This window comes from Fusarium phalaenopsidis (assembly GCF_050370095.1).
Source record: "Fusarium phalaenopsidis strain FUZ10S chromosome Unknown contig_32306, whole genome shotgun sequence".
NCBI lineage: Eukaryota > Fungi > Ascomycota > Sordariomycetes > Hypocreales > Nectriaceae > Fusarium > Fusarium phalaenopsidis.
This window is the reverse complement of record NW_028145403.1, coordinates 353207-377852: the sequence shown is the minus strand read 5'-3', so window position 1 is coordinate 377852 and position 24646 is coordinate 353207. Positions and strand designations below refer to the sequence as shown.

At 50.7% G+C, this 24646-nt stretch overlaps 8 protein-coding genes and 1 non-coding gene across 9 annotated transcripts; 4 read left to right on the top strand and 5 right to left on the bottom strand.

Annotated features, from left to right (window-relative positions):
* Positions 1 to 807: 807 nt before the first annotated feature.
* Positions 808 to 2684, top strand: LRP88_10956 (Alpha/Beta hydrolase protein; the record flags this gene model as incomplete). The annotated part of the gene is made up of 5 exons (XM_083247401.1): positions 808 to 1025; positions 1096 to 1258; positions 1311 to 1542; positions 1595 to 2524; positions 2575 to 2684. The coding sequence occupies 5 exons, from the start codon at positions 808 to 810 to the stop codon at positions 2682 to 2684; spliced, it is 1653 nt and encodes a 550-aa protein (XP_083096549.1).
* Positions 2685 to 3003: 319 nt separating this feature from the next.
* Positions 3004 to 3669, bottom strand: LRP88_10955 (uncharacterized protein; the record flags this gene model as incomplete). Its single annotated transcript, XM_083247400.1, has 3 exons — positions 3004 to 3295; positions 3352 to 3475; positions 3540 to 3669. The coding sequence occupies 3 exons, from the start codon at positions 3667 to 3669 to the stop codon at positions 3004 to 3006; spliced, it is 546 nt and encodes a 181-aa protein (XP_083096548.1).
* Positions 3670 to 5901: 2232 nt separating this feature from the next.
* LRP88_10954 (uncharacterized protein) lies at positions 5902 to 7661 on the top strand (the record flags this gene model as incomplete). Its single annotated transcript, XM_083247399.1, has 3 exons — positions 5902 to 5984; positions 6042 to 6808; positions 6928 to 7661. 3 exons carry the CDS (start codon positions 5902 to 5904, stop codon positions 7659 to 7661), a joined length of 1584 nt encoding a protein of 527 aa, XP_083096547.1.
* Positions 7662 to 8048: 387 nt separating this feature from the next.
* On the top strand, positions 8049 to 8603 carry LRP88_10953 (uncharacterized protein; the record flags this gene model as incomplete). The annotated part of the gene is made up of 1 exon (XM_083247398.1): positions 8049 to 8603. The coding sequence occupies one exon, from the start codon at positions 8049 to 8051 to the stop codon at positions 8601 to 8603; it is 555 nt and encodes a 184-aa protein (XP_083096546.1).
* Positions 8604 to 9161: 558 nt separating this feature from the next.
* On the top strand, positions 9162 to 11099 carry LRP88_10952 (HET domain-containing protein; the record flags this gene model as incomplete). Its single annotated transcript, XM_083247397.1, has 1 exon — positions 9162 to 11099. The coding sequence occupies one exon, from the start codon at positions 9162 to 9164 to the stop codon at positions 11097 to 11099; it is 1938 nt and encodes a 645-aa protein (XP_083096545.1).
* A 206-nt stretch (positions 11100 to 11305) lies between these two features.
* On the bottom strand, positions 11306 to 11998 carry LRP88_10951 (uncharacterized protein; the record flags this gene model as incomplete). Its single annotated transcript, XM_083247396.1, has 2 exons — positions 11306 to 11451; positions 11512 to 11998. 2 exons carry the CDS (start codon positions 11996 to 11998, stop codon positions 11306 to 11308), a joined length of 633 nt encoding a protein of 210 aa, XP_083096544.1.
* A 69-nt stretch (positions 11999 to 12067) lies between these two features.
* LRP88_10950 (uncharacterized protein) lies at positions 12068 to 12946 on the bottom strand (the record flags this gene model as incomplete). The annotated part of the gene is made up of 1 exon (XM_083247395.1): positions 12068 to 12946. The coding sequence occupies one exon, from the start codon at positions 12944 to 12946 to the stop codon at positions 12068 to 12070; it is 879 nt and encodes a 292-aa protein (XP_083096543.1).
* A 2446-nt stretch (positions 12947 to 15392) lies between these two features.
* On the bottom strand, positions 15393 to 17596 carry LRP88_10949 (Melibiase-domain-containing protein; the record flags this gene model as incomplete). The annotated part of the gene is made up of 2 exons (XM_083247394.1): positions 15393 to 16935; positions 16986 to 17596. 2 exons carry the CDS (start codon positions 17594 to 17596, stop codon positions 15393 to 15395), a joined length of 2154 nt encoding a protein of 717 aa, XP_083096542.1.
* A 1413-nt stretch (positions 17597 to 19009) lies between these two features.
* LRP88_10948 lies at positions 19010 to 19083 on the bottom strand. Its single transcript has one exon. It is a non-coding gene; the product is annotated as a tRNA-Val (tRNA).
* Positions 19084 to 24646: the final 5563 nt, after the last annotated feature.

Below are 24646 nucleotides of genomic sequence, written 5' to 3'. Positions count from 1 at the left end.
TATTCCCATTTTGGGGATTTTGTCTGTCGATCACTTTGACATCGAGTCAAGGTACTCACATCATTGGTAAAGCTGGTAATGACTCGGGGTAGAGGTACTTGATGGCGAAATAGAATGGTATCTCGAGGAAAATCCCTCGCCTTGGGCATAACATCTGGCGCTTTGATGACCAAGATTTCGTTCAGCATCTCTCGAGAGCAGGGACTTGATAGCTCAGCGAAGAGTCAAGGCATCGGAGCCAAGAAGTATCCCCGGCCGTAAGCAGCCATCGAACAATCCATGGAATGGAATCTTCACACACAAACCGTCAGGGTGATATTTCAGCTCATCCGGCCGTTCCGACGTCTTCCCGAAGTCTTGCCATTCAAGCTAGAGACGCAGGGGCTCTTGACACTGCCTATTCGGGAAGCTATCGCACTAGAGCGGCTGGGATCTTTACCTGGCAGAGTCATGACCCATGCCTCAGCTTGTCGATTATCTCCGACTACCAGACGTCAAAGCGTACCATGATTACACTGAGCTGAGCATTCCGTGTAGCTAGGCGGGTAATATTGCCCTCTAGCTCTGCCGAGGAACATCCCGGCCGCTCATGGTTCTCTCCACTTTCTGGAACCCTCGACGTCTCTGCATCCAGTTAGAGGCTCCTGCACCGCCCGCTCCTCGGGGATATTGCCCTTTCATCTGGGGAGTTTCCATTATTAAAAAGTCTGAGCCTGCTTGCTGCTGAAAAAAATATTCCATGTGAAGGAGGAGTCGATCTTGTCCCTTTCTGCATCTCAGGTTTCAGCCATCAGCGACCAGTGCATCATGATGGGACTCGTCAATGTGATCACGACTGCTACAGGTCTAGCTCTGGCTGCCTCATGCTTCGTTTCTGGAACAGCGGCCGCTGCTTGTCCTCCTAGTCGCCCGCAGGTACCCAGCGCTGTTATTCCGCAGGGCACGATTAAGGGGTTCCAAGACGAGCATTGCAACTCGGTCTTCCTGGGTATCCCTTTCGCTGCGACCACTGGTGGAGACAACCGGTAAGTCTAGAGTATCCTGATACTCAACGCCACTCTCACCTGTCCATCATGCATGCTGACGATTGATTAGATGGCGTGCGCCTCAGGATCTCCCCAACTCCAAGTCCACTTTCAAGGCTCTCTCGTACGGTCCGACTTGCCCCCAGGCCATCTCCAACGACCACTTCACCCAACAGGATGAGGACTGCCTGAACCTTAACATCTGGGCACCCTCCAAGGGCAAGAACCTGCCCGTAAGTGCCAACTGCAGACAACATGTCGTTTCTAGGCTGATCGATTCCACAGGTCTTTGTGTACATGTATGGCGGTGCCATGGTCACTGGCTCCAACAGCAACCCCCAGATCCAAGGCACCAACTTTGCTCGCAATGGCGTCGTCTATGTCAACTTCAACACCCGCGAGAGCATCTTCGCCTCGCCTAACTCTGCAGAGCTGAAGAAGAGCAACCCCGATGAGTCGCAGAACTTTAGCATCTTGGATGTGGAAAAGGCCCTGGACTGGATTCGCAAGAACATTCGCGGTAAGGAAATACGCTCGCCTGGATGAATACTTTGGCTAACATGACAAAGCCTTCGGTGGTAACCCCGACCACATCGTCTTTGGTGGTCATTCCTCCGGCTCCGTCCAAGTCGACCACTACCTCTGGAACCATCCCAACACCTTCCTCAAGGGTGCCGTCGAGATGAGCGCCAATGCCGTCTCGGGACCTGCTTATGCTCCCGTTAACCAAGCCCTCGATGCCGTTGCCGAGGAGGTCGGTTGCCCCAAGGGCAATGGCCAACTCGAATGTCTTCGTGACGTCAACGTCTACGACTTCCAGATTGCCAACTTCAATTCAACCTTCAACACGTGGTTCACTCCCGTTATTGATGATATCACTCGACACTCCAACTATGCTAAGCGCTTCTCAGCTGGACGCTATGCTTCACATGTTCCCCTGCTAACTGGCACTTCCAACGGAGAGGGAACCATCTTCAGCCTTGTTTACGGCGCTGAGAACGGCAACTTTAGCTCTTGGATCAACACTTTTGACGCTGACAGCGCTCATATTCCCGACGATTTGCTCATCAACGCATACAAGGCTTCGGATTACGCGAGTGAGTCTCTTCGCAGCGGTGCTCAGTACGGCGATGCTCGCTTCAACTGCCCTGTCGACTACTTCCTCGATGTTCGAAGCAAGCGACAGGACACCTGGGTCTACCGTTTCTTTGGTGCTTACGATAACGTCGTCGGTCCTCCCAACACTGCGCCTACTCATGGAACCGAAGTCCCCTTCTTCCATGGCGGAAACGAGTGCTTCGATTCCCTCCAGGGCGTCACCGACGCTCAGCAGGCTCTGGCTGATTCTATCCACAAGTGGTTTGTTGCCTGGATCAAGAACCCTGCTGCTGGACCTGGTTGGAACAAGGTCTCTCAGTCAAGCGAGTTGGTCAAGCTTGGCGTTCCCGGTGACGAGCTTTCTCTGCTCAAGGCTTCGAGAGGGCAGTTCAACGGCGTCTGCCAATCTGTAAGTGCCTCGATTTCTTTTTGATTCCACCACGCTGACAAGGTATTAGGTCTACAACCCTCGTTTCCCCCAGTACCCCGTGGTTCAGTCCGTCACAGCCCTCGCGGGGAAGCTTCTCGGAGACCTCCTGGGATAGATGTATTATAGTATAGACCTCTCTATCAATATAAACATTGGCGTGGTGAGATATTTTACGGATACCTGCCATCGCCAAACGATGCCGTCATCTCTTGCTGTCACTGCCTTCAGAGATGGTTTTTCTCCCATTAAATGGTACGATGTAAACTTAGGGTGTGTAGCGTACGTGGTGATAAAACGAAAAAGAATGCACATTTGACTATATGAGAGTATGGAAATCGCCATCTACTTTTTGTGCACCACAAAAGGTGCTATGGTTGCCGGTTCATCACATATTTCAGTAAACTCCCTGTCCGACCAGAATCTTAGTCCCGGTTTTTCGCATTTGACAAGTCACATTCGAGCAGCACAAGGTTTCTGTGCCAGCAGCGAAACCGGGCCCCAGTTGTACACCAAACCGTCAGTCCGCGAGGTGATAAGTTTGTCCAGCCCCTTCTCACAAGTCTGCAACAGAGTGTGGTCTGTGCAAGAGCCAGTCCTCTTGATACCTGTCAGAATCTCCTTTAGAGCCATCAGGTATGTGTTAGTACCAATCTGAATTAGCCCGGGTGCGAAAGGACGCTCTTTGTGCTCGACAATGGTCATGCCACTGGACGATAGAGAAGAGGAAAGATGAGTGACCCAGCTATGTTGAAGGTCAGTAGCCAGTATTTCAGCCGAATGCCACCAAGGGGAAAGTACCTGTAGTCAAGGCCTGCGGATACGAAAAGCTTGTTGACTTGGGCCTCAAAGTCCTTCCCTGCCAAGCTTCGCACATCTTGATTCAGGAGATTTGCCTCCTCCCACTGGAGATATCCCCCAGCTTCTAAAAGATTGAATTGATTAGCCTTTCCACCTGAATCATGGTCAAGTTACTGTTTCAAACTTACTGAGCAACTTGGAGGCGCTGCGAATCACAAGCTTCACATCCCTCGTTCTAAGGTTACTTGCCCACATGCGCAGATGCACGACATCGTACTTCCCATGGAGGGCTTCGGGTGGGTCGCAGAGAGAATCCATCAGGCTGAGCTTGATGTTGGAAGTCCATAGCTTCTTAGAGGGAAATTGGCGGGGAGAGATGTCGTATCCATGGAGACAGACGGTGTTAGGGAGGTCTTGTGCTAAGTCAAATAGCCAAATACTAAGTCGTCCTCTTAATCGGTGATTCCGTAGCCTCCAGGTGTACGTACCCTGTGCCAGTCCCGACTTCGGCTATTTTCATGTGGTCCGATTTGGGAATCGCAGGATGCAACGTGTATCTGTTGTGAAGCTTCCACAACAGGTGTTGGGCATCAAGCCTGTGTATTGTTAGTTTTCTTCCGGTATTGTTTCGGTCAGGATGAGTAGCCGTGCCTGATTGAGTCGGAGATATCTCGACCCAGGACGTAGTCATCGTCACCTTGGCAATGGTCCATTTTGCCGCTCTGCACACTTTGTATTTGAAGAAATGGTTGTTGCTCTCAAAGAATCTGGTATCACAATATGCCACGTGAACAAGTATTCTAAGACATTTCAGCGCCTCATGACGTCAGACCTGGATGGTGATAGTAAGCCTACAGCAGACACTTCACTGCAATCCACCCGGCCTCAAACTGACGAGTCTCAGGATTTCTTGAGTGCGGAACGAGTAACATTTTTTTGTGAGCTTGGTGGCGATTCTCGAAGCAGTCATCGGCCGTGATAATAAAGATCACGTTCATTGACATATGTGGGCAACTAACATTGTACTACTCTTGACCTCCAACATCGCATATTGCCCTGCAGGTATACATTTGTCCACTACAGGTCTGAAAGTGGAGGGACCGGGATGTATCGGATGTGTCACGCACGACTATCAAGCGTTGATCTGTTTACCACTATCTGAGGTCGAAGAAAGGGAAGCACTGTGAGCCAATATCCAAGTTCGCTCCAAGCTCGCCGGCCGACGGCATATTATGATTTAGGGTTTCCTGGGGTCGTGAAAGAGTAGAGCCAATAGTCGAGAGACACAGGCCTTATCTGCACACCGATATGAGTTAAAACAATGCACACTGCCCTTCGAGACGTTAAACCAAATGTAGGTATCGTGAAACAGGCCGCCTGGGTAGTTGAGATTATTTTAACTCGAACTGAGTCATTTACTGTGTTTTAGGTCTGGGCTATGATGCCGCCATACATTGCACACCGTGTTCTCTGGAATTGTGAGTTATAACCTCGTTTAGTGAAGCTGCCAACAAAGAATTAAGGGTTCACCTAGGAGAGCAAGACTTCTTATACTTACCTGGCTTTCATGCGATCCGCGTCATATTCTTGCTTAACTCTTCCTGTTCTAACTTGAAGATTGCGGAGGTCGATCCGTATATAGGTAATGAAAAAAGGGGTAACACAATCAGGCTTGTCAAAAGTCTAGCAGTTAGGGAAACCTTTTGCTCCTTGCACCTGCACTAATACGCAATTATAAATGTGCCTTTAGAGACCTTATCAGGGCAGTACCTAGGGCGTCCTTGCAGGAGGCCACATCCTCACAATAGAAGGCTTCTAAAAGCTGTACACATCTCCTCCAGCAAGGTCACAGGTTTTGCTCGTCTCATAGTATCCTCAGTATAACCGGGGTATACGGTAGAAGAGGATAGTGACATGGTTGCAGCCTCTGAAGAGGTGCACTGATCGATCAGAACTCGTGGCCTCAGCACTTTCATGCGACCCAATCGCTGCATTGAAAGGTTGAAGCGTCCCCTACAGATCCTACGGTATCATCATCCTCTTACAAGAACGCGTTCACCATGCAAAGCACGTTCCTACTGATTTTATAGTCACGAGGAAACCATAGGAACGACGGTCCAACTGCCTATTGGCCACCCCAGTCAAATCGTGGATGCCTCCTCACGCCATCCCATGAAAAGGCCCGAGTAGATGTAACATTGGAGAATGTCCCACCAATTGCCACGCATTTTGTGTAGCAGTAGAGGCGATCTTGCAACGTAAAACATGTCGACAGAACCAGGTCCTGGTTGGAGCGGCTATAGAGCAGTCACACCCAAACACCACCCCGGATTTTCCCCAGCTTTTGAGTGGATGTCCCTCCGGGAGATCAGAACGTGGATTCTGCGTGGGACCTTTGTAAACACGGAACCTTCGCGGGGTAGCTTTGAGCTTCTCCGCACAAGGCACATGGTCCTGTATAAGACAAAGCCATCTCCACTGCGTCGTGTCTGGACATCGTCTTGGACCCTGTGCTTGTATGCCAAGATCAATCAGATACAGATCATCGCCATGACCAAAGACTATTTTGCGTCTTTTCCTAAAATCTACAATGTCCACTTCATTGCCATTATCGCCACGTGTGGCGGTATGCTGTATGTCAGCCCGTTGGTGCTGGACTGCTGTCGCTGCTACTAATGCGTCATGCTCAGCTTCGGCTTTGATATCTCGTCCATCTCTGCAATCGTTGTGAGCAAGCAATACATCGAATATTTCCATAATCCGGCCGGTGCCCTTCAAGGAGCTATAGGCTCGGGCATGTCAGCCGGTTCCGTCGTCGGCTCTGCCCTCTGCGGTGTCATCTCTGATAAACTCGGCCGTCGTGATTCCATCTTCTTTGCAACCTTCTTCTGGCTTGTTGGTACCGCCGTCCAAGTTTCCACAAACAGCAGCGGTATGCTTATTGCTGGTCGTGTGCTCAATGGGTTCACCGTCGGCATCACTTCGTCCCAAGTCCCCGTGTATCTTGCCGAGATTGCCAAAGCGGAGAGTCGTGGTTCCATCATCATCATCCAACAGCTAGCCGTCGAGTTTGGCATCCTAATCATGTACTTCCTTGGTTACGGATGCACCTTCATCGAAGGCCCCGCCTCGTTCCGTGCCGCCTGGGCAATGCAGTTCATCCCTGCTGTGTTCCTCATGGCGGGTCTCCCGTTTCTTCCCCGCTCACCTCGCTGGCTTGCCAAGGTTGGCCAAGAGAAGGAAGCTGTTAACACCCTAGCTCGGATTCACGCCAAGGGAGACACCAGTGATCCTCTTGTCATCGCCGAGTGGGAAGAGATTGTCACCACGATGCAAGCTGAACGAGAAGCTGCTCCGGGCTGGCGCAAGTTCGTCCTCCGAGGCATGTGGAAGCGAACTCTCGCTGGGTTCTCCGTTCAGGCATGGCAGCAGCTCGCGGGGGCAAATACGATCGTTTGTAAGTTCACAGGCCTTCCCTTTGTCTTCACCCAACCCCACCATCTTTATCCAGACCAATGTGCCTGGGATGATCATATTGACTCGAAAACATCATGGACTTATTGACACATGTCTTAGACTATCTTACGTATATCGCTCAGATGGCAGGTTTGACCGGCAACGTCGCTATGATCACGTCCGGAATCCAATATGCCATCTTCATCGTCTTTACTGGATTGATTACGCCTTTCGTCGACAATTTCGGCCGCCGCACACTGCTTATCTACGGAGCCCTGGGAATGGGCCTCTGTCACTTTGTTGTTGGGGGTACTATGGCCACACACTACATCTCTGTCCCGGAAGGTGTCGGTGACCCTCCGAACCACAACATCATCTTCAAGGTCAGCTCAGGCTCCCCGGCCAACGCTGTCATTGTGTTCTCCTACTTCCTCATTGTTGTTTACGCCCTCACTCTTGCACCCGTGTGCTGGATCTACGCTGCCGAAGTCTGGTCACTGGGAACCCGAGCAACGGGCATGGGTATCGCCGCTCTGGGTAACTGGCTCTTCAACTTCGCCTTGAACATGTTCCTCCCACCGGCATTCATCAACATCAAGTGGCGCATCTTCATCGTCTTTGGTGTCCTTTGCGTGGGTGCCGCTGGGTGGTTCTTCCTCCTCTACCCTGAAACCTGCGGCAAGACCATTGAAGAAATCGAGATCATGTTTAGTAAGGATGGTCCTCGCCCCTGGCAGACTCGAAAGGGCGAGTCACGTCTTCACAAGGAAGTTGAAGCTATCAGGAACAGGAAGAATCAGGATGGTGATGGTGTGATGGGTGGTGATGAGGCTGAGGTTGCTGAAAAGGCCTAGACTGATATGATATTGTGATGTGCACGAATGGCTTTCCTCCTGTCCAGTTTGTTCTATCACAGTCGGGAGCCAGTTAATAATAGTTCTGTTGCCTATTTCCTTAGCGCCTCCGTTGCTTACGGTCCCCATTTACATCTCACCGACGTGAAACGAGTAATGATGGCAGGGATAGCTAGTAAAACACTGGAAGCGGGGCTTCTAAAGCTGAGGCATTTATTGCATTTGTGCTACTTTCCTTCATCTTGCGAGTGGCAGAGAGAGAAACGCCCAATACGCTGTGCATCGCATGCCCGTCGTCTTTGCGACTCCTGTGCCCTCCCTAGCTTAAGTCACAGAACGAGGCCAGAGGCGGGTCGCTACCTCTAGTACTCATCCGCATGTGTCAACATGGCGCCACCAATCCGAAACCTGGTCACCAAGAACATAAACAATCATCAAACCATCACAGTTTTTGAGAAGGCTTTCAAGGATAGTGATGGCGACCATTCGGGTCACAGCGCTGAAGTGGAGGCGATGATACGAGACTGGGGGGAAATCCGACGGAACCACGGCAAGAGAAATTTGGATCATCTGGATGATACCATCAAGAGTGACAAGAGGGATATTGATGGCATGACAGATGTGCAGCTGGGCCAGATCAGCATTTGGATCCATCAAAACGAAGAAGAAGACAAGTCAGAGACCGAGCCCAACACTTCCGACGTGGCTCAGTTCAACAAGTACAAGCACCATCAATATGTGCGGCGATGGGGGCTGTTTTCGGATGCAGAGGGCATCGATGAAGAGTGGTTTATACCTGAGCCCCCAGTACTCCGCGAAGATGATCAAGATTATCTTTGCGACATGTGTCGATACATCGATTTCAAGGTCTTGCTATCAAAGCGTGGTCTCCCTGGGAACCAACAGCCAGGACGAACCAGCATATTGTTACTTGGACTATAAAAGGTTCTGAAGGAGGAATCATCATGTGCTTTCTGTCGATTGATGCGTCGAAAGATCGCCGAGGACAAGCTGTTGGAGGGTGTGCCTGAACAGGAGCTTGAATCGATGAGCTTTCACCTGAATGTTCTCGACGATGGTCCGTCATATGCGCTCCGTCTAGAGGTTGAGATTCTTGACGAAACTCGAAGGAAAAATCCTAGGTTCATTTTGCACAGAATGACTGAGCGGAATGACCCGCCACGGCCACTCCAGGGGCTTGTCGTTCAACAGGATGTTGCCGATATGACACGACTGAAGAATTGGCTACACACTTGTGATGAGACTCACGGTATGAAAGGGGAGTGTCAAGAAAAACTCATCTCTCCCTTAATGGGAAGCCTGAGACTTGTCGACACGGCCGACAACTGTATCCGAGAAGTGGAAATGCCCTGCGAATACGCTTGCCTCTCGTACGTGTGGGGAAAGGGAAGTCAAGCACAATACACAACAGACACCAAGGCGGGCTTAGAAACTCCAGGCGCCTTAACGGATGCTACATACAACCTACCACAAACCATCTTGGACGCAATGAGGGTAACGCGAGAGGTTGGCCTCCGGTACATCTGGATCGACGCCCTCTGCATCACCCAAGACGACGATCAAGACAAGGCTCAAATCATATCCAAGATGGGAACTATTTACGGAAATGCATCATTTACAATCATGGCTTCAACAAACTTCAACCCCACAGACGGACTTCCGGGAGTCGGCGCGCCTCGCTCTCGAGCTCAGATTATGGAGAAGATCCAGGGAATGCCACTCGGAGTCGCGTTGTATGATGGCCGACTACTACATTCAGAGATTGAAGATGGCCTTTGGAACTCAAGAGCATGGACATTCCAGGAAAGGGCTCTTTCTCGGAAGGCCGTCTTCTTTACAGCGTCTCAAATGTGCTTTGTATGCCCACATGGAGCTGCATTTGAAGACACGGTCGCCGTCCCAGACCCCGATTACAAGCCTACACCGCTGAATAACGCATCTCAGCTAAGCTCCAAGGTCCCTCGACTTCAGGATATCTGGGTTCGCGTATGGAGTGATCGAACGCAGTTGAGGCATACCAACAAAGCTTTCGAGACAGATGACGGTATTACAATCATGGTGGGAGAAGAACTCACGCCAGCTCAAGCTTCCGTTGCGGAGGCGATTCTGTACAAGCACAAGATTGTCCCAAGCGATGAGTCCCTGGATGCACCTATGATTGATGGCTTCACTCTTTGGGACACGTACATTCAGAGTGTCAATGTTTACACGACGCGTAACATGACGTGGCAGTCAGATGCCGTCAACGCATTTGTAGGCATCGCCGACCTGATCCGGCGAGGAACCAACACCAAGTTTTGGTACGGCTTGCCAGAGTTTGCATTCACCCAGTCTCTTCTGTGGCAGCCCAAAGAACCACTCGAAAGACGCGTATCGAACGATGGTACCCCCTTGTTCCCTAGTTGGACCTGGGCTGCCTGGCAAGGGCATGTCTCGTACCGCGGCAGAGGCTGGCACAACGCTGTTGGCTTTCCACCAGCTTCCATGGTGCGATGGCTGTATGAGTCAACTTTTGAAGAGTCCATGGAGAAGTTTACGCTCGAGGAGAGAACTGAAGAGGAGATTGAGGAATTCGCTCGTCGATTGCGTCAAGTTGGGACCATCTTGCGAGAGCCTCACCCTAGCGACTATTTCCATCTCGATTATCAAGAGCGAGGTTGGGTTTTTGAGAAGGACGAAGTTCGAAATCAGCATATTTTCGTTCATGAAGCATATCCCGGAGTCAAGTTGAACTATCCAATCTCTCTCCCAGGTCAGCCTATAATTGATCTTCCGTCTACGGATGGCAAGCTGCATCTCGAAGCTCGCATGGTATCGGCACGGTTTTGCGACATGAGAGACTTGGGGCCCGTTCAAACTCTCATCAGTGACAACTTCCTTCAAATCGGCCTCAATGACGAAGACCGCTCGGCGAACGAGCGACGACCATGGCAGCATGTCGTCTACCATCAGGGATACCGGGCCGGACTTCTGAGTCTCAACGTTCTTCACCAAGAATTAGAGTTGGATTTTGCGCAAAGCATAGAGCAAGAGAGTCCAGAGGGTTACTTTATTGTCGCCATTTCTCGTGACAATTTACCTCACATTGCGCCGCCGCCAATTGGCTGGGACTTGTATTGGGGCGGAGATCCTCAGATGATGCAAGAAATGATTCTCAGAGAGGAGTGGTCTCCTAATAGAAAAGTCCCTCCGATGCCAAATGAAGACGCAACTCCGAGCGACGACAAGGCAAACGAGAATGGAGACCCTTGGTGGGATGAGGGCAGATTTGGGGGCGTGAGCCTATTTGATGTATGCAACGTGTTGTTGCTGAGGAGGGAGAAAGATGGGATTTCGGAGAGGATTGGGTCTGGGAAGATTAGCTATTGTGCTTTCAGTGGTGCGAAGCCCAAGGTTGAGTTGTTGACATTGGGATAGGAAGTCCGGTGGCACGTTGGGGTGCAAATAGTTCTCCATAAGATATAGACGAATAGCCTTTTGATTCATGCTAAGATTTACCGAGTGCTAATGTAAGTGACTATACTAGCTAACTATCCACCAACCCAACGCATCACTTGAGGGAAGGGAACTGGAGGCTGCTCTCCTGACTGCGCCTTCAGACACCTCAACTTTGACGTCATTGCCTACGCCAAAGAGGCATGAGACTGCACCTTCTCAGTTCCAGTTTCAGTATCACGGAACGTCTCGATGTTGTAAGTACTGAACTTGCAAGCCGGCACACCCTTAGCAAACAGCAAATCAAGCTCCTCAAAGGTGCGGTCTTTGGTCTCTGGAAGACGAAAGGAAGTCCAGATGAACATAAAGAATGAAGTCCCGCCCTAGATGAAACCGGTGTATCCCTTAAGGTTCCACTCGGTCGGGTTCATAAAGTACGGCTGCAAGACTCCAGAGACGATATTGGCGATGGCGTAGGCATTGCGAGCAAGGCAGATCGTCTTTTGCCTGAGTCTCGTGGATCCAACCTCGGCAGGAATGGCCCAGCCGAGTTGTCCAGAGGACAGTTGGAAGACGAATGTCCAGATGAGAGCCAGTACAGCCTGAGCCATGGCAACACTGTCATTCTCCGTCTTTTTGTTGAGACCACCAATCAACATGAGGAGGATAGTCATGACGAAAATATCCCGGAGGTAGGCAGTGCGTCTTCCGACATAGGGCATGACAAAGATCCAGCATATGAGGGTCGCGAATAAACCCATACCAGTGCCGCCGACGTTGAGATGGTAGGTCGTGGTTGGGTCGAGACCAATCTGCTGGAAGAAGTAGGTCGAGTTGTAGGCAAAGTTGAGACCAGTAAAGATCTGACCGGCAAACACCATGCAAGCAATCTCTGTTCGTCGAAGTTCGAAACCCTTGAAGCAGTCCCAGTATGAAGTTCCGACGGAGAGTTAGTGCTCAAGGTCGTTGGTGTAGATGATGAGACCGAGGGCATCACGGAGCTCCGTCTCTGTAGCCTTGGGCCGGAGGCGAGCGAGGGACTTGAGGGCATCTTCGTGACGCCCAACGCGAACGAGATGCCAAGGCGTGTCTGGGGCAAAGAAGATGACAGGGATCAAAACACAGGGCCAGAACCACTGAAGAGCGAAAGGGATTCTGTACGCCCACTGCGTCGCATTGTTGACGAGACCAGCCAAGACACCAGCTGAGATGAGGTGGCCAATGATGAAGCACATGTTGGCCCAACTAGTCATGTAGACTCTCAGAGACATGGGCAGCACCTCGGAAGCATAAGCCGGGGCGGTCGTGGTAAAGATTCCCCAAGGTAACCCGCAGAGGATTTCACCGACCAGCAGGACGGTTGTGTTGGGCGAGAAGAACACAATGAAGATGAAGGCACTGAGAGACAGTAAAGCGCCAATGAGCACCTTGATGTGACCAAACCGAGGAACGAGAACACCGTTCAAGAGAGTACCAAAGAAGGCACCAACTGGAGCAGCATTGACAAGACTAGCCTGCCAAGCTGCATCCAGCTGGTAATTATTTGTCCCTTCATTCCAATGACCGTACTTTTTCGCCAACGTCGGATAAGCGTAAAAATTATTCAGAAGATTGGTATCGTAGCCTTCCATGACGACACACATAGAGACAACCAAACACCAGAAGAGAGTCCATGGGTACTTACGGATGGCCTCAAGGGGCGGGAGGTTGTGTTCCGCCTCGGCACCTCCTCTGGCCTGCTCTCTGATCTCTTGACCAACAGATTTCTCGACGATGCGTTCCACATCGAGGGTTTCCCCGTGGATGGTAGTCGATATTTCTTTCGACATAATTAAAAAATGACGCTTGGTGATGATAATTAATGCCAAGAAACAAGATCAAAACTGAGTAAAGCTTGATGATTCATCTCCCAATCCCATAAAACACCGCTTTATATAACAACTGCCGACATGAAGAACTGTTGATCATTCTCTTGACTCGTCTTCCCCATGGGGAGTGGTCCAATCCGGGGTACATGACAACACCCGAGCATTTCCCCATGCGGTTAACCCAGGTTGGGCTCGCTTGCCAAGACCCAACAGATAAGCCAGGATCACCAGGTTTTTCCGGGTAACCCAAAGTATCCCTGCTCGGGCCGACGTGGTTCGACACGCAATTCATCCTCACTCCTCACCTCACATTCAGCAGAAATGACTGGAAGACCTCGTCAAGTATGCGACAACTGTCGGTTCCGCAAGGTCAAGTGCGACCGCGGCCTGCCATGCAAGAACTGCAGCCTCGGAGATTTGCGCTGTCAGTATCGACATCATATTCGGCGGAGGGGGCCGAAGGAAGGCCAAGGTCGGCGACAGGCGCAGCTTAGACAGGGGCTGGCTTTTGAGCAGAGCCCCTTTCGGATTGTTTCTCCGGAATCGCTCGGAGTTGTGAGCAGTGACGATGGACAACAGGTTGAGCAGCCACAGCTGTCGACACCATCGCAGAGCCCCGAAGCTGTGATGCAGGTTGAGGTGAGCGACGAGGGAGCTTGCTCCTTGGATGGTCCGTTGTCGGACTCTTTGACATCAAGTCGACAGTTCTCCCTGTCGCTTGTTGCTCACATACAGCTGTTTCTCAAACTCATGTTTCCAATAATGCCCGTCATCGATGGATACGAACTTCTCTCAGATGCGACTCGACTAGCCCAATTACCACCACCACGATATGCATTGGTCCTCGCTCTTTGCGCCGCAACACGAATGCAATTGGGCATAGACAAGGCGAAAGATGGCTACGGAAGAGGATTAGAGGAGAATATCCCACCGGAGCCACACCTTACTGGAGAATCGCTACTCGCAATCGCTGAGCATGCACTCCGACAAGTCAGTGTTATCGACGACACCAGCCTCGACTCCATTTTGGCTTCATTCTTTTTATTCGCGTGCTACGAAAACCACTATAGTATTCGACATGCTTGGTTCTATCTCAACCAGAGCATCACACTCGCTCAGTCACTTGATCTCACCCGCGAAGCCGGTTATCAAGACTTATCTGTGGTGGATCGGGAGAAGAGGCGACGCTTATTCTGGCTTCTATTTGTGACAGAAAGGTATGCCTCCATATTCACATTTCAAGCACCTTGTTAACAACACTCAGGACATTCGCCCTCCAACATCGGAGATCAGTTATGCTACGAAGCTCCATCACAAAGCCTCAAGTGATTGACTCGGAATGTCCCGTCGTGATGCACGACTTCCTTAACCACATCCGCCTCTTTGAATCATTACCCTGGTCTCTCTATGAATGGCACCCAGACAATGACGATCACCAACCCAAAGACTTACAGCTTGTACCCAGTATCAACAACAAGCTCTGTACAGTCCAGCCGAACCAATCGGTGATTGAGAGTCAGCGGTTCGATACGCTCATCACACAGCAATGGCTTCGAATATCCATGTGGCGTCTGGCCTTTGGTAACAAGCCTTCTTCGGCATGCAAATTTGGACTCTTGCTGCCTGTTGGTTTGCCGTTTGATGCCGGAAAGATCATAATACCAGCCCTGCGTTCCGTGGGGGCCAAGTCAAAGAACTGTCATGGGATTGGAATGGTAAGCAGAGCCAATAAGGCTGTCCTTTTCTCTTGGACGTGTAACTGATGTTCGAAATAGGAGCAAAAACTATACGACGTGGGCGTCAGTTTGGCTGACAGCGCCCGGTTTCCCGGCTGGAGCAATTCCTCCTTCGAAGTAGGACCTCGGGATTTATTAAGCGCCGTTGTAGAGGCGCTCACCACAGTTCGAGGGCAGCAATCCCATTTCCTACCCAAGCTGCTAAAACACTCTGAAGGACTCTTGGCAACCCCAGATCCATCCGCTGGTCTTGACGTGCAGTTCACGCAGCCGCACGACCAGGAGCGGGCAGAAGAAAACACAGCTGCAGAGGAGGTGGTTGTGCAGGAAGACGACTCAATAGATCCCTTGAGTTGGATATCGAACGATGACTTTGGCCTGTTGGATATGAGCACGCCCACGGCAACTTCGACGTGGGAAGATCCGGCGCTGCTTGGTGAACTGTTCGACCCGAATACTGGTTTATCTTTTGGATAATCTGAGCTATCCTGAACTGAATATGGAAATTGTGTATCCAGTGTGTATACATTCTATACCAAAGTCATCTGTAGCGTCTCCAGTTGATCCAGAAATGATAACTCACCCGTTCCGGTCAGTCGTATGAACCCCCCATCCCGCTAGCATCCACTGTATCAATAACCGATCCATGCATATACCCAATAGTCTTCCGCCTATACCCTCTCTATCAAAACCACCTTACTCTCATAGTCAGACTTGAACGGATACTGAATGCCACCATTCATTAAAGTCGCTCCCGAGAACGTCCCCTCTCCATCGAGCCTATACTTCGCAGAAGGATCAAGCCCCTGCAGGCGAATGAAGGAGTAGTTGTGTACAGTCGTGGCCCGAATCTGGAACGCAAACAGCACAGCTTGACTTCCATCCTCGGAGATGAAGAGTGCAGCGGGATGGTTGGACGTCTCTGGGAGGTTCAATCTCCACATGTCTCCTCGGATGATGATAGGGTTGATCTTTTCGGCAAGGGCAATCAGTTCTGGAATCTGAGCCTTCTCTTCTGCGGGGATGGCATCAGGATCGAGCTCCAGACCGAATGATCCTCCCATCATGGCGACGTGGGCTCTGAATCTGATGGGAGTTGTGCGTTCTGTAATTTCGTTGGGTACAGCAGAAACATGTGCCCCCATTGTCGATGCTGGGTAAACCAGTGATGTGCCAAACTGGATTTGAATCCGGTCAAGACCATCCGTGTTATCAGACGTCCAGACTTGGGGGAAGTATTGCAAGATACCAGCGTCGAATCTGCCGCCACCGGCTCCGCAGCCTTCCCAGAGGACGTCAGGGAATCTAGAAGTCAATGTGTCAAAGACACGATACATGCCGAGTATATAGGCATGGTAATTGGCAGGTGTCGGAGTCTCGTGCATGGCCCGGTTGTTATCCCACTTGACGTAGCTAATGGGGACACTGTCGAGGACATTGGCGACAGAGTTGACGATGTATTCCTGGACTTCAGGAAGAGCCACATTCAACACAAGCTGGCTGCGAGTCTCTGTTCGAGGGTAGTTTCCAGCATGCAAGGCCCAATCGGGGTGTTCTTCGTAAAGAGCAGACTTTTGGCTGATCATCTCAGGCTCAAACCAAAGGCCAAACTTGAGATTTTCCTTGGAGCCTGCAGCCTGAAGCTCGTTGACCTTGTCGGCCAGAGGCTTCAGACCATTTGGAAATTTCTTGGGATTTACGATCCAGTCTCCCAGACCAGCCTTGTCGTTGACTCGAGGGTACTTGTCTCCGAACCAACCGTCGTCCAACACGAAGAGCTTCACGCCCAACTCTGCAGATGCTTGCGCAAGTCGGTAGATGGTGTCCTCGTTGAAGTTAAAGTACAGCCCCTCCCAGCTGTTGAGAAGAGCTGGTCGAGGCTCGTTGACAAACTTGCTCTTGATGAGATGCTGGCGATAGAGACGATGGAACTTGCGCGACATTCCGCCAATTCCCGCGTTTGAGAACACTGAGACGCACTCTGGGGATTGCAGCGAGTCTCCAGGCTTGAGGGGCCATGAAAGTTGGTAGGGGTTCATTCCGACCAAGGCGCGTGTTAGGCCCTGAGGACTCTTCTCAACTTCGACTTCAAAAGAGCCGGTGTAGATGAGAGAGAATCCCCAAGCCTCGCCGTGTGACTCTGTTGTCTCTGACGATACCAGAGAAAGGAAGGGGTTGTTGAAGTGTGATGAGTAGCCGCTCTTACTCCCAAAGCTTCACTCGTGTTAGTAAGTAGGATGCAACTCAAATGATGGTTGACATACCCTTGCGATCCATAATCAACCTTTCGCCGAGTTCTTGTGCACTCTCGTGACCACTCGCCCTTGAGCTGAAGCATTTCATATTCACGATGAGGTAGATCAACGCTGATGCTTGCCAGCTTCTCAATGGTTACCTCCTTATCGCTCTGGTTTGTGATCTTGACACTTCGCACAATGGCATCATGCTTGGGAAATATCGAGTACGACAAATCTGCAGCAATTGAACTGCAGCTGTCCCGGAGGTGGATCACCAGTGTTGATACCTCATCATCTTGACCAAACGTGCAGGGCAGACCATCCAGGGCAGGCTTGCCATTGACAACGCTGTGAGACTTGTATCTGAAATCAGATACCGTGTAGCCCTTGGCCTGCTTGATCTGGACAGCCGGTACTCGGAAGTCCCCTCGGCCGAGATCTGGAAACTCGCGTCTAAGATGATCTTGCAATGACCATCCTCCGAGGACGGCGGTGGGCTCTGCCACGGGGTCTTCCGTGACATGGTCACCAAAGTGATCCTGGACGAGATCTCCCGAAGTGCTATCAACGTGGAACCGGTACGAGACGTTGGTTCCGTTGAGCGCAAACGAAGTTCCATTCACCACGATTGCTACCAGGGTCAGTTGATAAGCTTCCCCGTATAAGGAGCCACTCACGATCAGTCTTCTGACTCTCCGGAACCGGATGGATAATGGATCGTGTCATGGTGGGCCGAAAAAACAAAGACAGGGTTACCGTCGAGTCAATGTCACCTTAGCAAAGGAACGATAAGAGGCCGAGATACACCTCGAAGCCAGTGAGGTGAGGCTTAAATACCCTGTCCCCCGACTATCTTTCGGGTTTGGCCAGAATGGCAGACCGAGCCGCATTCCGAATATTTCCCCATGGAGTTAAATGGTCGGTCGACCTCGAGAGCGGGGAACCATGTATGGTTGGGGGCTGCAGAATCACGCGGGCGATTTTATAGGCCGGGGGATTTATGTCTAATAATCTTTGGCGTGCTGTATGACACGAGATGGGTGCTTCCAGCTCTGATTGATTGCTATTGGGGAGTGTGGTGGAGATTGGCTCACCGGTTTTGGCCTCAGCAGTTTGGCCGGTCCGACATCAGCAGCCCAGTAGACCTCGATAGTTACAAGGAGAAAGTGAAACTTCGAGTGCTTGGTACATGGTCGAAACTGGTACTACTAGTTGATGAGGAGCTGAATGCGCCCTCCACGCTCGCTCTCCAGGTGCGTCATGGTAAGGCTTCTCAACAGAATGCCATTGTTGGCTATAGCAATGGTGTCGCATACGCTGCACCCAATGCAAAGACTTCCGACGGTCGTCTATCGGGCTACCTTGGCCTACTGTTAATTGGTTTCAACGTGATCCAGAGCGAAGTGTACGTTTTTTTTTTCTTTAATTCTTCTTATTATTAAAGATGCCTTTTTTATTACTTTGTGGAGATAGAGCTTTCAATTGGTATTTTTACTTTCCAGGATCAGGTTTAGCTCGTGCAAGGTCCAGCTTCTCGGCAAACTCCGTCTTCGTGGTGGTTAATAGGCCAATGATAGTGCCCGGCTTTAACTCACATGTAATAAGTTCAATTCCTTAACAGCAGGCTAACAGTCCGTGCGCGTATGCCTTACGAAGTGAGGAATCTCTGCTGCTCTAGGGTATCTAAGGCAATGCATGTTGCGTGAATCAGGATGTCGCCGTCAAAATTGCCATGTATTTACTTATGTCCATAGAGTTGAATCAGGGGTCAAGGCAGGAGTTTTTCTGTTGTGTCAGGTGAAGCTGAAATATGTGCTAGAGGCATCTCGGAACAGCCATTCAGGTAGTTGAACGTTCCATGTCAGGACACAGGCTCGTGAGTGGTGAGATACCAACATCACAACGATGGAACAGGACTTGCCCCTATAGGTGGGATGAAAGATACTGACCAAGACAATTACCATAAGCATGGAGATCATAATCCACAGTCGGTCACTGGCAAAAAGAAGCCCTCATGACTTACCTACCATTTGGTGCTGAGAGCAAAAATGTGGTTCCGCCCGGGATCGAACCGGGGACCTTCTCGGTGTTAACGAGATGCCATAACCAACTAGACCACGGAACCGAGGCTGCTGATTGGATGTGAGAAGATCATTGCATTTTGCTTAAACTCGTGCACTGTAGCAGCCCTCATTCAGGGCCACGACTGGCTGGGACAAACTCCAACTCGAGGCTCCATGAGACCACGTTCCTCCACGCGGCGGGCACGTAAAAGATTGTTTATTCATGTAAAACTGTCTATCTCATGCTCTCCTTATAGAAGCTGAACGATACCCACCATACCGTCGTTCCGCCATTTCCTCTTGGAACTTATCCCCTCTACCCCCTATGGTCCACTAATTCCATTTGGGAGCCGCCCACGGTCTCCATCCCGTTTCCCGACTGACTTGCCATGCTGACTTGCCTTCTCATCAGGAGCACAGCGATGGTGCTGGTCAAGAGAACACCTCCAAAGAATGATCCTAGAGCGATGCCAGCGACAGCCCCACCGCTCAGACCCTTGCCACTCGTTGGCTTGGGTGTTTCTGTTACGGCCGTCGTGCTTCTGGAGGCGGTTTCAGTAGTGGCTTGCGAGGCAGTTCCAGACGCAATTTCCGATGCCGTGCTGGGCGGGAATGAGGGATCGGTTGTACCAGCGGCGCTAAGCTCTGTGGTGGATGATACCGATTCTGCGTATGTTTCAGCGGTAGCTGCCGCTCAGGAGTGTTAGCACATGCTTTCAAGGTACATGGGAGCAAGATAGGGGGTGTATATGTACGCTCTGGCATGGTCCTATAAAACTCTCTGATGTTTCGCGGGGGCCGAAGGTTCTCCTCGCAGTCAATCCAATACTGAGGCCCTGATCCAGACCCGCCGTCGTAAGAGTCGTACACCGTCACAGTGATGCATGAGTACTTCCCACTGGTTTGATACATAAGCATGTGCAAGAAATGAGCAACTACTGAGAGAGGATGCAATACCAGTACCGGGAGCTGCTCCCAGCTAGCGTCCTTCCATCCATATTCGCCCAGAAGACGGTATTGCCCGAGCAGGTTGTTCCAATGGGTGGCGAATCGCCAGGGATAGCACTTCTGCCTGAGCAATGGGCATATGTGCTCCTGCGCCCGGGAACGCTCGTGTCCCCCAACCAAAGATCGGTGTTTTGGCATCGGTAATCACTAACTGTAAATCTTTGTCAGCAATGACTGCGAATGTGGAATGTGATGTTTGGAGGAGACGTGCTTTCACCGTCCTCGATGAAGTAGCCGATGAGATTGTCGCCATCGTCCCTCCTGTAACGTGCTTCCCCTCTCTGCTTCAGGGCGGCGTTCTTGAGGTGCGGAAGATGGTTTTGTCGAATGGCTGACAGGCTTGTTCCTGCAGTGGTGAGATGTGTCTCTACTGTCGATGCCAATGCTTGAGATACAAGAATCAAGACCGGAACTACGATGTAAATGCCGAACATGTTGAAAGAGATGACAAAATGCAGGCTAGGTATGGAGCAGGGACGGAGGAAGAGAGAAAGGGAGAAAGACCGAGGATCTGAGAAAAGCGAATATCAGAAATTTAATCGTCTGCCTTTTTGAACCGAGTCGCGGCGCTTAGTAGCGCGTCCTGAAAGTGCAAGCTGAAAAAAATGATGCATGTTTAGGCTGCGCTTGTACAAGGAGGCGCTGCTTTTGTCGGAGCCTGATTTGGATCTTTCGGCTGAGTTGTTGCGTTGAGACTATTCTAACGATTTCTCACAGGAAGACATGCGAGTGGCCTTTCAGCTACTAAAGCAATGTAACTCTAGAGAAACGTCACATATATGTAAAAGGGTTACCGTGAGTTGGAAACTTTTCCCTTTGAATAATCCCTGCCCGCTCCGATCCCGAAAATGTGGATCGGGATATCAGGCTGCGAGGGCTTCACTTGACACTTCTTTCGAACCTGCTAGCTAAGCGCCCTGGCGTTCTAGGCTAGATCAGAGCTAACACCAGCAATTGGGTGGACCAACAATTGTCTCTTTCCTCGCATGCAGACTCTTGCAGAGAAGCCAATCAATTACGCATCAGACACGGAATCTCTTTCTCATTGCGCAACTTCGAAGGTGAGACAGTCCCGATGACGATACAATCATGGGCTGAGGTTATCTTCTTCTGGGCTTATTGGGTACTTCACTGCCACTTTTAGACAAGATCGAAATTGGCCACCCCGCAACAACGTCAGATCTCCCTCCCTACCGACCTTGGACAACTTGAAGCTATTTATAGGAGCCTGTTGCAGAGGATGTGAAAGTGTGGGTTGCCTGTAGCCTGTAATGATACCCTTCACTGGGTATAGTAGGTGCCGTTTACACTGGATTGTCGGTTCATGATAGCTAGGTAGATGAAGCAGGCAAACAGTCAGAAAAGTATAAGAATTTAAAGAGAACTAGATCCAATACTGGGGTTAAAAAGAGAGACAAAAACGCGAGATTCTCTTTAAAGTAGTAACATACAGACCTCATTCCATAAAGTAACCCAAGAAAAGAAAACTGTCAGGAACTCTTCCATTCCCGAAGAATCTGCGCAATGATTCTGTGGCCTTGCTTCTCAGCAAATTTGGCTGCGTCATGGCAACGTTCCTCTAACAAGTCTGGCTCATCATCATGTTCTAGGAGTAGATGTACCATGTCAAGTCTCCCGTTCTCTGCAGCGCCCTGAAGAGCGGAGCGGCCATGGATCTTTGCCCCTGGAGCGTTGATGCGTGCTCCATTCTCGATCAGTAACATAGCCATGTTCAAGTGACCATGCATTGCAGCGTACTGTAAAGCTGTTGCACCACAATTGTCATTTGCTGGCTCGTTAACGTCTTCTCCGTTCAAAATGAGAGACTGGACCCTAGCAATGTCACCCTTCCTGGCGGCATGTTGCACCTTTTCATGTGAGAACAAGCTAGGGTCTGCACCGGCTTGCAAAAGGAGATTTCGGGCCTTGGCGTATTTTCCACTTTCTTGATTGTTTTCGTCCCACATGAAAATTTTGTGATAGACAATCTCTAGTGGATATTTTCCACCAGAACAAGCATTGACGTCTGCCCCGGCTGCGATCACAATTTTGACCACCCTGAGGTCGATTTCCTCCATTTCTTCGAGCACTGCAGATTGAAGAGGAGTCATTTCGGAATCTGGGCCCACTTGATTCGGATCTGCACCATTATGGAGTAAGACCTGGATTATGTCAATGAAGCGGTTTTGGACAGCGAGCTCAAGGCATCGAGAGGCTTGGTCATTGAACTTTGCTCCAGCGTCAAGCAGCATCTCGACAAACTCGACTTCCCCTGTGTCGACAGCTGCTATAAGTGGAAAGTTTATATGCCAGCGCCAATCGGAATAGGCATCTCCGAGAAGGATTTCACTTGGCTTGATACATTGCTTGTTCACATCGGCTCCCGCCCATATCAATAATCGAGCGGCGTAAGTCCACTTCTGATCAATAGCAGCCAAAAGAGGGCTCACATGGCACACGGGGGGGTCTGGATGGGCACGCCGGCTTATAAACCGCTGAAACAAACCATGATTTCTGTGCCAGATGGCAGAGAAAAATGCAGATCCAAGTGTGCCACATTGGTTGATATCTGCTCCCGCATCGAGCAATAATTCAACCACTGCATCTCGACCATAGTCGATGGCAGCTTCGAGAGCGGTTTTGGGGGACTGTTGGTTGACATTTGCACCCCAGGATAGCATCATTTTGACGAGCTCAGTCTTTCCGGTAGAGGCAGCGGCTTGCAGCGCGGTCCATCCGTCTATAGAGGGTGTTGCATTTACATCAGCTCCCATGCGTAACAAGAGATAGGTGATGTCGATGCTTCCAGAGCGCGCTGCAGCTTGGAGGCAAGTCATTCCCTCGTCCGCGAGGGCCGGGGCATGAACGTCCCCCCATGAGAGATGAACAAGCTGAAAATCTCCAAGTCTCCTAACCGAGAAGCAGCCTGTAGCGGAGTCTCAGTGACTTCATTACTTGCACGCAGCGGAAGCGCGTTGACGTTAGCTCCTGCTTGTAGAAGCAGGTTGATGATGTCTCTCCGACACTGTTGTTCAGAGTCACTCAAGTCGATGCTAACCCTTCTGCCACTTTCGTCGATTTTGCTTTGGCAGACAGCTGCTTTCAGAGGTAGCCGTAAGTACTGTGCTGACGGGCAGTTCTCCCAAGGGTCGTCAATGCAGGCCCCGATGTTGGGATTCGCCCCTTTGTCGAGCAAGAGTTTGATAATCTCTAAGTCATGGCCCTCAACAGCAATTTGGAGCGCAGAGCGTTCCGAGAAAAAATCTACGTCTGAGCCAGCTTCAATCAAGAACCTTGTCGCTTCTATGTCCTTGTTGGCCACTGCGATCATGAGAGGCGAATCTTGGCGATAGCCACTGGGAGGATCCAGATCTGCTCCAGCTTGGACTATCATTTTCGCAACAGAAAGTCCTCCGGGTCCTGCTACAGACAAGTGCAAAGGGGTCTTGCCATAAGAATCAGCGAGGTCCGGATCAGCACCGTAGGCAAGCAATAACTGCACGGCGTGTTCGTCGTGGCATTCTACTGCTGTGTGGAGGGGAGTCGTCTTCCGGTAACTCCCCTCTCTGGCGTCTGGGTGAGCTCTTAGATCAAGAAGAAAACGAGCCAGTGCCAAGTCTCGAAGACGGATGACACCCGGAAGAAGATTTGACAGCAGAATCCTGGTAGTCGGTCCGGGCATGCGACATATTGCCTTTAACACTGCAAGGTTTCCGCTTGCTGAGGCAAAGCCCAACAATTCGTCGATCTGATGTGGACCCAGGAGATTATTTTTGCAGCGATAGACAGCCCACTCAAGAGGTAGAGACCATGCGTTTGCATCACGTCGGCCAACTTGGGCTGTAGTGTCAAGGTCGGGCATCCGGGGAATCTCCTCCTCGATGAGTGAGAGGGCCTCAGGGAAAGCTTTGGTCTCTGACCAAGCAAGCAGGAATTTCTTCACAAATGGAACAATGTCGTCTTGGTTCGGCGAAGATGATAGGTCTGGCCTTGGAATACCGAGGTCCGGAGCTATTGTGGAGTTGCGAGTCACTGAGGATAAGTTAGAATAGGTATAGAATAGACAAGTCCCGAGAATGCATACTGAGCCAGTGTAGCTGGGCATGGAATTGGAATAATGGGTTTGAATATCCCAAAGTGATTGTCGCCGTGGACGCGGGTGGCGTCCGAGCTATCACCCCTGCCAGAGAATCCTTGACTTCAACAGTATTAGACGTCGATGGACGTTGGACTTGAGGGCTACTGGGGCGCTCACCTGAAGGCTGTTGATCATATGTCTGTTGCCAGGCGTATCTCTCAAGCTCCTTTTTCAACTTTTTTGCTGACACAAGCTTCCCGTTCATGAGAATCTCCGTGTCTTTGCCTTCGACCTTGCGTTTTCTGATTAGGGCATCGGCACACTTCCACCCCTCTTTGTTGGCGTATTTCTTTATGTTCCAGGCTCCCAGTTTTCGGATGTATTGGGCCCTTCTACTGAGTAGTCAGAGACCAATCGGCTGGTGTAACGAGGGAGCAAAAATACGCACGAAGCATGAAAGCAATGTTGTTCGGCCATCCAAGTAACAAGGTCATCCAGTGATTTGCCCTGATCAAGGTACAAAACACGGATATGCTCCT